At 40.6% G+C, this 12,722-nt stretch overlaps 1 protein-coding gene across 1 annotated transcript; it reads right to left on the bottom strand.

Moving 5' to 3' along the window:
• Positions 1-5,773: 5,773 nt before the first annotated feature.
• On the bottom strand, positions 5,774-9,347 carry LOC139975671 (uncharacterized). Its single transcript, XM_071983768.1, has 3 exons — positions 8,819-9,347; positions 7,907-8,105; positions 5,774-6,997 (listed from the first exon to the last, which is right to left on the bottom strand). Exons 1-3 carry the CDS (start codon positions 9,103-9,105, stop codon positions 6,452-6,454), a joined length of 1,032 nt encoding a protein of 343 aa, XP_071839869.1. The 5' UTR covers positions 9,106-9,347; the 3' UTR covers positions 5,774-6,451.
• Between the last annotated feature and the right edge of the window lie 3,375 nt (positions 9,348-12,722).

The following is a 12,722-nucleotide window of genomic DNA, read 5'->3' as shown; positions in this document are numbered from 1 at the left end:
ATTGTCTGAAATGCTCCCTTTAACACAAATTGCATCCTGTGATAGGCACATCAGATGAAAGTGTTTTATATGATGGTAAACTGGTATAATTTCATTGTTTTATTGTTTAGATCTAATAATCCCACTCAAAGGAAATATATACTCTCTTTAGCTCTAGTACAGTACAGTAAATAAAACAGGATTGCCAACGTTCTTAGTGATTCCTTGCGACATCTTCTATCAGAGCATTTAATACCACACTGGATGCAACACATTCATGTTTTGACCATACCTTGCACCAGTGTACAGTACTGATTTCGCTTAACTCCCGTTAAAATTCGTTAAAAGGAAAATAACCGAATTTCCACGTTTTTTCATCGAAATTCCCCGATTTTTATCGAAATTCCCCGAATTTTAACGATTGGTTATCTCAGTCATTTCCTTCGTGGAATTTTCAACGATACGTTGAAATTCTTTTTTAAACGAAATAGAAGGTCAATGTGTGGTTACGAAAAACGTCAGAAAACGAGCAACTTCGTGTAATTAGTATTGATTAGACTTTGGAACAGTCGTTTGCAGGCAGGAATTTCTGAAGACCATACCTGTACTTGCATGAGTAGTGACACTCAAAGAAACATGTAGTGAAACTGACGGGGGACGTTTTCTAACTGTGAACCCCAAACACAGTGACATAAGTCTTAACTTCGCCAGGCCGTAAGAGAGATTGCAGTCAAAGCTATATACCACGAGGCACCCTTCCAGATAAATTAGAGTGCTGTTTAACCATTTAAATAACAATGAATGGACATATACACTTGGTTTACTTGCAGATTACGAAAAATAGTTATTTTTTAGAGATGTAAATTTGGATTTTTATTAGAGTTGGAATATGAAACTTTGTTTCTGAGCGAAAACATGTTACTTGAAGCAAAATAAAGATGCCCCGCCCATTCTGCGAGGACGCTTCCATTTTTCAAAAAGGCGTTTTCTCTTTTATTTTTTCTATTTTGTTTACATTTTAAACATGAAAATTATTTTAAAATATGTAAAGAACTTAGTAATGTACTGCAAACTATCTATAAAAACAGAAAAACGATGTTTTAGGCATGAATAATGTGTTTAATATAACTAAAGTAGTAGGCCAATAGTCATGAGCTCATGATAGTGTCGTCAATTCGTTTTCTCAGTTTATATTTGCGACATATCACCCGTGTACATCGATCAATGGCATGGTGAAATCCCGTGTGAAAATATGTTGACCCCAAAACACGCAAATGGTCGTTCTAGAAAGTACCGTCATAACATTAACAACACAAGGCCAGTTTGCTCTCTCAGGTCCGCACGTGAACAGCCATTTTTTCACACATGGTATTATGTTGTGCGTGCATTGCGGGCGCGATTGTGGCAAACATAAAAGAATATGAACGAAAATGAAAAACTTACGATATTTTTCACAAATATTGATGCTTAGATAAGTGCTTCCTCACAATCAACGAGCCGCCCTAAAATTCGCTCCGCTTACGGAAAAACTTCTACATATATAACAAATGGAAAAACCCAAGTTTTTACACACATAATTCCCACTGACATTGGTCACAGAACATAAGTAGGTCATTGACATTCGAACTTGGCAATTTGCCCAAGTTCATCGCACCATGGGAACGACGCAACACATTGAACATGATGTTATATTCTCCCGCCATCTGGACGCCTAGTGTAATATGCAAATTGTGAATGGTACTGCGCAGCGTGGTTAAATGTTAACCTATTGCGACAAAAATTTTGGGAAGCTGTTTGAAGTAACTTTTGTATCAAATGTAAGGTACTGTATCATGTATGTGACACAAGAGAAAGAAAATGAAATCGGAGGCTGCTCAAACCAATTTCAACTTGATTTTTACAACCCAACGCACAACACGTGCGTGCGTAATTTGTTTTCTTAACATGACTTTTAATGAGTAAGTAGGAAAGGTCGGTAAGTTTGCTAATTTAGGCGAGTTTTTGTTTAAAATCTTGTGATTGATAGACAAATATATTGTTTTTTTTTTCTTCGAAAGTTAGGACGTTGCCGAAGGCCGAGTTATATAAATTCAGTGATCTGAAATTCTGAAGACCACGAATACTGATCATGTGTGTTAGGCAATTATTATTACACGAAAGGTTCGCAATATTATTGGGCCTAATTAGTAATTTACATACATTGATCGTTGTCTTGCTGCCTGAATTGCTACCTGCTGGAAAAGAAAACCTCAATTATTGTACTCATAACGTCCTATTTTCATTAAAAGTCCAGTAACGGTGCGTCGAAAAAGCCGCGATCGGGAAACGGCGTTTAAACGTTTAACCGACCGGCAGGCGATACGGTGAAACGGTTAGCGAAATATCTGTTAGGTAACACCTTATTTAAACCAAGGGCGTAGGAACCGGGGGGCTGGGGGGGGGGGGGGGCGCCAGCCCCCCCCAGTGAAAAATGTGGAGGGGCGGAAGTATCATTCCGCCCCCCCGCTTCGCAAGTCAGAAAACCCCTTTTTCATTTCCAAATGAGAAAAAAAAATCTCATTTGGAGCACCAAATTGCATCTAAGGCCTGGTGAAAATACAAAATTAAGTTTACAAAATGGAGTGGGTGTTGAAGTGTGCTATATTGCACCAAATTACATCTGAGGCTACCTGGAAATGCAAAAAATTCCAAAGGGGGAGGGGGACACCCCCTCCCCTTAGACCCCTCCCCCAGGCCGGCCATCAGTCTTCAGCCCCCCCCCCACTCAAAAGTACCTTCCTACGCCACTGATTTAAACACACACAACAAAACGCCCTTATTCAATGAAAATATACTGAAAACCATATCGCAAAAACACAAAATCGCTTATAACTCGAAAACGGAAGGAGATATCGACTTTTGTCGGCTGTGTAGGGATTTCCTAAACCGAATTTTGATGCGCTCTATCCAGGCGCGGCGGAACGGAAAAATTATTGGGGGGGCTAATGTGTGGAGACTATCTAAGTGGAGCGCCACCATCGGTTGGCGCGGAGCGTACAAGAAAATTTTGGGTTTTTTCAAACCCCCAGATGGCCGGAAACGGCACTTCCCGAGTGTTTTATGCTTCGAATACCTAGCCCTAAAATATGGGTCTCAAGCCTGCAATTTCTCAGATTACACGTAAAAGTCTGTAAAAACATTGTTATTTGTATATCCGATGGTGTTTTAAGAGAGTAGCTATTACTCGTAGTGTTCTCGCAAAGACGTTTTTTGAGTGTAGTAAGGGCAGTGGCGGAGCTAGGGGTATTGGTCGGGGGGGGGCAAGAATGGTCTGTAGGGGCACTTTCGACACTATCTAAGCGGAGCGCCACCACAGGTTGGCGCGGAGCGTACAGAAATTTTTTGAGTAAAGATACTCCCTAGATTGCAGGAAATGACCATCTCCGGGCCTTGCTAATTTGCAGATAAACGGAGAATAAATAGGTGTCGTCGCCATTTTGTCGGAAAATTACACCAACAGAATATGACAAATGTCAATAGATAGATGAGAGCGCAATCAAATAGTCAATAATCGCGAATAAGTTAAAAGTAGTGAAAAGCTGAAAAGGGCACCAGCAGTCTATTTGAGTCCGTCAGGGGGTGGGGGGGGGGCATCCGCCCCTGACTGTATGGACGCTTCGCCACTGAGTAAGGAGATGTTGGAGAACTGGCTGAAATGAGGCAAGTCATTGGCCTAAGACGAAGTTGTGTTGAGCTTACCGGTACTCACACTCACTGCTTCCACTTTTCACGGGGCGTGAAGAAGCGGTTGGGGTGACAATGTGGTCTATAGCCAGGGGACGGGCCGAGGGTCCCCAGCATTTACTAAAATTATTACACTTGTATAGTATACGTGTGCATCGGACAGATCGACAAGTATGCATTGAAAAATGGGCAGATGCACGTTTCGGAGCCTTGGTAAATATTGGGGGGGCTTATCATGCATTTGCCCCCTCGACTTTTTTATTGGGGGGGCTGAGCCCCCCCCAAGCCCCCCCGGTTCCGCCGCCACTGGCTCTATCCACCTGTGTCATTTATGAGCTTCTCCGACGTAAGCTGCAGTACGTAATTTCTCTATACCAGTTCCGCGAAATTTATTTACGCAGTAAACATCGTTCATTATGTTTTCTTTCACAACGAATATTCAAAGTTGTGCTCCACACGCTTCACAGATATTGTTTTATGTCGTTCATTTTCAATTGTACTTTAAAATTACATTTTCGAACGATGCATTGCATGCCTTATCAAGCATTCCTGATTAGTAAAACTAAGGAAGGATATTCAAATATATATTATTTTAATTTGATATGATTTTATGAGTTGTTCCACTTGAAAAACGATGATAAAACCGAAAAACAAAACATTTACTTCTCATGTGACGCTGACCGGGAGACTCATAAAAACTCCCCCTACTCATTAAAATAAATATACATGCCGTCAGGCCAGTTGAAAGCCGTCAGGCCAGTTGAAAGCCCTCCCCAGTAATGTTTGGTCAGCTCTTCCCAATATACAATACTCAAATAAGCAATGAAAATATATTCAATTTCCACAGAAATCTACCCAACGTGGGCCCCCAAGTCACTGCTTTATTTTCTTAGTAGTCATGGAAACAATTGTTTGCAACTCTCTTGCTGGCCAGGTGTTTTCAAGTTTTATTAATAGCACGACTTCTGATTGGTTCATTCAAGATAAACTTTTTATCCCTGCTGGATTGTTCTACTTATACATATATATGAATGAATATTTGGTTTTCAATTAACTAAGTAACAGCTAACATCCATTCCATTACGAGTAGGGGTAAAATAATGTTTGCTTCTAGAGGCAGCCAGCCATGAAGGTTCTGCAGTGCCAAATCCCCACGAAGATAAATACTATGCTAATTAACATAAGGTAGGCGTGAATTTGACAAAGCCAAGTTTATGATTGGACTAAACCTTTCAAAAAAGTTTGGTGGTGGGGATATCCAGGGTAGGGAATGCACATGTAAGCAGCATACTATAGGTAGCCCAGACCCAGGCTGCGACCTTAATTACCAGGGCAGTCCATCTGCTTTCGCGGGCAACTTACAGTAACGGGTTAGGGGGAAAATAACATTTTTTTTTTTTTTTTTTTTTGCGTGCATTGAAGTCGGGGAGATTTTTTTGGACGGAATGCGCTCTCAGAAAAGTTTGAAAGTGAGTGCGGTTCTGTAGTAACGGTACTGTAGTACGTCAAGTAACACAGGAATTTATTGGGAATAAAGATCTCTTTGATATCCAGCTACGACTGTTTCATTGTTGATATTTTTTTTCTTGTTTTTCTGACACTGCGTTCCTTGGTGAGTTAACTTAAACTGATCCTAGTTTAATACTAGCCTATAACTTAAGAGTCATAGAATGTGCTTGTTACGATCGACCAAGACTAGTTTTTATTATCCTAGCCAAATCATTTTTCAAACACCTAGTACAGAACTTACTCCGTCTTATATACAATCAAACTTTTGCAACGTTTGTAATATTCCTCGGCAACTTCTGGTAGAGTCTGAAAACGGCTGTAGTTACACTAAGGATTCAACGCAAGTCACAACCTTGATATGTCTAGAATTGCCTTTGCGGTTTTTGATCGCGATAACTTTCGTGGAAATTTCGTTGAAACTTCGTTGACAACCGTGCCCGCAAGTAGTCTAAATCTTGTCAACGAAATTAACCGATTTTCAACTTTTTTTATCGATTTTTAACTTTTGTTATCGATCGTTGATTTTTTTTCAACGGGAGTTAAGCGAAATCAGTACTGTAGTCATACATATCAAGTTTTTCATCTAGAGTTATTATTAGACTTATAGTTTGTAAGGTTTTCAAACTTTGACCCCTATCGGCATACAAGTACTGATGAACTCCACAAAAATATGAGCTTTTCTTGCTAAGATGAACTCTCAGCCATGTATGATGTTATCTAGGATTACATTCCAGACTTATTGTACTTCAACCATTTTCTGACTTTTTTCCACATCTGATAGCAAATATACTTTAACCTCCAAATACCTGTATACCAATTCAAACATTCAAGTAGCCAAATCTAGAGTCTGCAGCATGATATTGATACAGCTTACAGTGAAGAATAGTTTTAGGTTAAATTGTCTGAACTGCGCAGGCTGGAACACATGGAACTCAGTACGCCACGCAGCTGCAAACCGAACCCAGTGGAAGAATGATGTCCGGGTCTTGTGTGCCTTCTGGCACAGAGAGATTTAAGGTTAAGGTAAGGTAAATTGTCTGACTATGGGGAATCCCCCCTCCCTCTTCCCCCAGAAATAAATGGTACAAAAATGTCACCTCAACCAAGTTTAGTTGTTCATAATAGTTTATAACATATCAAACTTAACTTTGTGTCTAAAGTATTCAATTTCCTTGAAAACTATTGTCAGGGATGAACAAACTGATCCTTTCTACTATTAATTACCATGTGATACTTATTCCTAACAGCTGATCCCTCTCTTTCCTTTCGGCGTCTTATTTTTCTCCAAAAAGCCATTCCCGGTCGGTCTGGCGCTCTTTGACAGCCCTTCCGTGACCAGGTACAGGACCAGAAATACGATCAAAAACAATGCCAAGATGATCCCGAGTGTGTAGAGGGTCGTGTTGTACGAGAAACTGTCGCCCAGCCCCAGCTGATGCAAGTGGCGCTCTGCCGGCTGGAAGTTTGGATTTAGATCGAGGACATGTCGGAAGTGGTGGCCAGCTTCCTCGCTTCTCGAGAGAGACTGATGTATTTCGCCCAGCGTGAAATGTTGTAACCAAGTGTTCTGGTCGGAGTTCTTGTGGTCTAGAGACTGTCCTGCGAGTAAGAGGGCGTCCTCTTTGTAGCCGAGGTTAAAGAGAACTCGAGCAAGATTTAAAAGAACGTCTGGGTGATGCGGGTTTATGATGAGGGCCTTCCTGAAGCACTCAACCGCTAGAGATGTACTTCCTTTCACCCGCCAGAAGTTACCCACTTGATTTAAAACTGACAACGAATCAGGACTCTGCGAAAGCAATATAGGAGATGATAGACAATATTATAAAATTTCGATTAATGTGTAATTTATCAAGAATTTCAGAAATGAAGCACATCTGTGAATCAAACATCTCTCTGGGAATTACTTGTTACTAACTCTGTCTGAAAGATGAATCTTTGTTGCATTTATTGTTTAACAACTACTATAGGAATTCCATGTATATGCCATGCACTAACTAATATTCTCACAAATACATAACTGCAGAGAAACATTTAGAGTACAGATTTTGCATAGTAGTCTTGAAGGCTAAGAACTTTGTCTGTTATAAAATACTACATGTGTACAAAAACTGCTTTGCATCTGTGCACTTGTCTATAAAGCAAGTTGCCTATTTTGTATAGTATATTTGCGATGCCATACTGGATAAATTATTAAATTGCATTGAAGGTATATATACTACACATATATGATTTCATACTGAGATGGCGACAGCTAGACCAAATCTGTGAAGCAGAAAGGTCAGCCACTAAAAATTCTTGCGCAGTCACTTGGAGAGATCAATGTTTGAATTTATGCCCCAAATCACACTGAAGCACCTCTTTAAAGAAGGGTAGGTTGTTGTGTAAAAGTAACCACTTCATTTTCTTCAAGGCATATACCCTCCAATCCACTGTTCAATCACCATCTGGCAAAATACCCGTTTAAAAGTGTTCTCGGTAATTAGATTTTTACAAACAGAACAAATTTATGGCACATATCTGTATGGTTTCTGGCAAAGGGTGTTTGGCTATGTCCTTTACCGTCCTTTAACACCAATGTCAACATCAAAGAGGATCATATCCATTCTCATGACAAACTTTATAAACCAAATAATCTAGGACGGTATTAACTTGTCTTGTGCTAAAATGTTTGCCACTTTCATTACAATTTACTTACTATCTGCATTGCGTCCCGTAGATTATATTCCAATATATCTAGATTGACTTCTTCAGACTCGCTTCTTTTGAAGATTAAGGAAACCTCTGGTTCTGGCATAAATGGATGTTTTAGTCTGTCCACAATACCTTGAAGGTCGTCATACTGGCTCTTGTTGGTGATGTCCTTACAATGTAAGGGATCATCATCAAAGTCCCTCCTGAAATAAAGTGATTGAATAAACATAAAAGAACTCATTGTAATTACTGAATTATGGTAGCTATAATAATAACGAAATGATGACAAATTTTGAGGAATAATTTAGTTTTCAAATTTTGTGTAGCAGTTTTGAAGTCCCTGAATTTTGTCACTTGTACAATACCATGGTTCTGTGTAGAAAACACCTCTAGTCTATACATCCTTAGACTGGTATAGTTACTTGATCAATTTGCATAGCATTTTGTGATGTGATAATGGATAAATTAATTCCTGATTTAGTTTAGTTTATAAATAATAGTGAATCTCAAAGGTAAGGAAGTAAACTGCAGCTCCATTGAAAATCTATCCACATGATGATCACAGGCTTCTATCAAACATTCTTATGCAAGTCCTCAATCAAACAAGGATCAATAATTAATGTACAGTACAAACATAATCAAATCTCAGTTGAACCTGGGAGATTTTAGTCGGGACTGATAGTCTGATACCAAGACTACCAGTACCAGTACTTCTACCTTTAACTTAGTTTAACCTAAGCCACTGCCAATATTCTCTGCCGACCTTGGTTTACCTATAAATAGTATAGTGCCAGTGAGCCATTTGAAGGTTTAATTTAATAAAATGGCATATCTTAAAGGTCCATGCCAGTAAGACCAATTGCTAAGCAAAAAAACATTTTGAAATTGACGGACTTTAATTACACTATTAACTTACAGTTCAAATTCTTCCTTCTCACTGCATTTAACACACTCTCCATCTTTGTTTTCATTATTTCTAGTACCGTCTGTCCCAAACCCATATTTCTCTGCAAGTAAAATGCTTAAAACTGGATCTTCACTGGCGACCTTAGCAAAGTCTTCTTCAGCAGGCAATACAAGTGCTTGCCCGTTGGGCTGCTGTTGCAACTTCCAGTGTGTAGCAGCCCTAGGTGTAGAAGATGTTATGAGCGCCGACAAAACCTGAAAGGCGTAAATTGCCTTCAGAGAAAAATTCACAAGCATTTTGATATCGATAAACGACTTTCCATTTGCTACAAGGTTGGAGTTAACTATTCGTCTTCAATATTCAAGCACAAACGTTTTACCGAATCACCAAACCGTATAAGAACATCGAGTGATCAGGATTCCAGTTCTGCACATACAGTAAGTACTGTATAAATGCAGTTATCTGTGTGAACCAGTTTAGCTACGATATTATAACTTGAGCCAGTTGGAGCAAATGAATACACTACGAGTATTTATTATGCAGTGTAATGAACACCACGTATTTGCAATGTTCATAACATTTTACTTTACGTGGTGAAAATAAAGGACAAGGTCGGACAAGGACGGCGATTTCTGATGAGAGAGACCGGGTGACGCAAACCCGGGTGGGAAGATTGAATGTGGACGGGGCCTGGAAGAATGGATGAGGGAATCGGTAGGGGGGGGGGGGGAGATTCGGTAGGGAAGACCAGGTGGGAGAGATAAGGAGGCCGAGGGAGACGGATGAAGGGGTTTCTTTATGACACAGAAGTGCCGTCGTGAGGGGATCGAAGTTTGGGTTCGGAGGTTTCGCGGGTGTTGGAACTTGTCCAAGGTCGAAGGAGACCTGCATGGGTGCACTCAGTGGCGGGTGAGGAGGGGTCTTGGGATGGAGGGGCGGGAGCCCCAGTGAAAAATCTCACCCGCCCGCGCTTTCCCCTTCCCCCCAAATGACATAATTGGTGGGGGAATACATTGGACGAAGATTACAAGATGCATTAATAGACTCGTTTAAAGTAGCAATCCAGATGAGAAATTTGACATACTGTAATTGGCTGGACCTCTTGAGAAGTATACATTCGCAAGTCAATGTCATATTATAGTTGTCTCTGCAGTGAGCCAGAATGATTGAAATGCTTCCTGAGGTTTGCGCCTGAGTGGCTATTATACATATAGTTGGTGGCTTAGATTGAATATGATGATATCGTCCCGAGGGAGGGTCTAAGAGAAGGGGCCTATTTGAAAAATGTTGGTAATATAAACTAGGGTGCAATCTGATCTTACACTTTGCAATTTTTCACACATTGTTGAAGAATTTTCAACTGTTGATATTGTGCTGTACATATACCGTATATGTTATACAGTAGATGTGTTTTGTATGCCTATACGTGACACGAGTTAATTTTCAATATTCTGTCTGTCACGGTGGTTGGGAGGGGGGGGGGGGGCTGAGTATCTCTTGAACTAAACTGGTAATTGCGCCCCTGGGTAGCGCTGTAACAGCTAGGGATATGAGACAATTCTTACCGTGAGACCAATTTTGACTAAATTTGACCATTGACCACTCATGCTCATACAGAATAATTGAAAACATGACGTTATAATTTTTGGTATCATGAATTACACATGTTGTTGCCATGTTCTTCACGGGAGAATACGTACCAGAGGATGACGTGTATATCGGCAAGCCCGCAGATATAGCCAACCTAAATTGTTGGAGATCGAAGCACCAAAAATTAACTGAGAGTCACAAACAATCAAAGGAGACACAAAAGCTCGTGTACACTGTTACTTGTGAAGTTTCAATTACTACACTTGATAGGACAGAAGGGGATCGATATCGCAGCTAGAGTATAGTTTTCAAGTGGGTTGGAGGGGGGCAGATGCCCCAGTACTGGGGCATGTGCCCCCCCATTTTTTTCAAAATAGCAAATGTGCCATGACGTTTTTAAAAGAGCCTCTAAAATATGTTTTTATAACGTTAAATATGGTGTTATGACAACGTCGGCAAAACGTTTTTATGTGATGTAATACAGGTGCGTATCCAGGGGGGGGGGCGTTGGGGGCGCGCGCCCCCCGGGTAAGGAAAAGAGGAGAGAAAAAAAAGAGAAGAAAAAAGGGAAAAGGAGGGGAAAAAAGAAAAGGAGGAGAGGAAGGAAGGGAAAAGAAAAAGAAAAAAGAGAGAAAAAGGAGAAAAGGAGGGAGTAGAAGATAGCCAAGACCTCGGGAAGAGAAAGATCCCTATTATATACACAGGGTAGCCAGTGACAGATAAAGGATTACGGAGGGGGTGTGCGCCTCACCCTACCCCTTACCCCGACAACTCCATTTTTGACGTTTCCGTTTTTCCTCTCTCACTAATGTACTTGAACTCGACCGAGTCGTCGGGGAACATAACGCATTTCGGGAAGGGAGCGACCGCCCCCCCCCCCCCCCGAGCAAATTTTCTTTATGACATCGCTAGTAATTTCAAAATAGACAATGCTTAGATGCAACTTACAAGGCCTGGGAAGTGTCATTTCCAGCGATCTGCAGTGGGCGGCATTTTCGGCCAAAATTTTTCTTGTACGCTTCGCGCCAACTCATGGTGGCGCTTCGCTTAGATAGTTTGCCTACAGGCTTCGCCCTCCCTTGGCAATTACTCGCTACACGCCTGTTCGAATTTGTAAAGCAAAGAGCAGATATAACATCATATCAATGAGCATTGAAATGCATGTTCCACGATGTACAGCCTCAAAAACTGTCAATGTGTGTAGTCAAAGGCGTAGGAGCCAGATTGGATTTGGGGGCGGTAATGACTTGCCCGAAAAAAAAGCCAAAATTTTTCGCGCGCAGAGCGCGCATTCAACATATTGATGCCAATATCGTATAGGCAAGATCGGTCATTACATTGTATGGCATCGTCTACCTTACGGTCCGTCAAAGTTGCACAGTATACCGCCGGATGCTAATGTAAACAACCAAATGTCTTATGTAGATCAGGAGAAAAACCATACAGATCCATTTATGTCAATTTATTCAATTACCAAGGAGATCATTTTAAGCTATTCATTGCTATTTATTTTTCTTTCAGTAGGTGCCCAAAAAAATGGGAAAACAATTGGGGGGGGGGCTGCAGCCCCCGCCTCCTACGGGACCTACGCCTATGAGTGAAGTGTTCGGTTTCGATATACCTCATATCGGAAATATCTCCTATTTTTCTGTTCCTTCAACCAAGTTTTGTAAAAGCCATTATAAGAGGTTGCAATATTTCTACACCAAGAAATTAACTGTGTCGGAATTTTCCAAAATTTCCTCACCAACATTCTTCATTTTCCTCTACTCGTTCAATTTTGACCTGTCTGTTAGGGGTTCAAGGAGGTTTTTCTATATTGGTTGTCTATAGATTAAATTTTCTGCAACATTATGGGTATGTTTTCAAGTGATTTTATTCACGAGAAAAGTGAATTTTCAAATTCTCAACAAGTAATGGGCTTAAAACCTTGAAAAGTGGGGCTTTCGGATATTGTGGGCCGTGACGTAGAATAACCTACAAAAGCAATGATCCATAGGACATGCAATCAGGTCGAACATGATGTGTGACTGGTGACAATCTTCAAAAGGTTATGAATGGAAAAAACTTTTGGGAAATACTTGGTTCTCAGGCAAAAGTGTACATCTGGTTGCTCATTTTCAAGCCCGAGAAGTGCCATTTCCGGTGATCTGGGGGGTATCAAAACCAAAAATTTTCTTGTACGCTCCGCGCCAACCGATGGTGGCGCTCCGCTTAGATAGTAATTCGCGCCCCCCGGGTTAGAAAATACTGGATACGCGCCTGTAATATTTTTCTCACATATTGAAATCGTTATATCTATGTTTTAACAAAAAAATGTTTG

Source organism: Apostichopus japonicus, chromosome 11, assembly GCF_037975245.1.
Source record: "Apostichopus japonicus isolate 1M-3 chromosome 11, ASM3797524v1, whole genome shotgun sequence".
Taxonomy (NCBI): domain Eukaryota; kingdom Metazoa; phylum Echinodermata; class Holothuroidea; order Aspidochirotida; family Stichopodidae; genus Apostichopus; species Apostichopus japonicus.
This window is presented reverse-complemented; position numbering and strand designations above follow the sequence as displayed.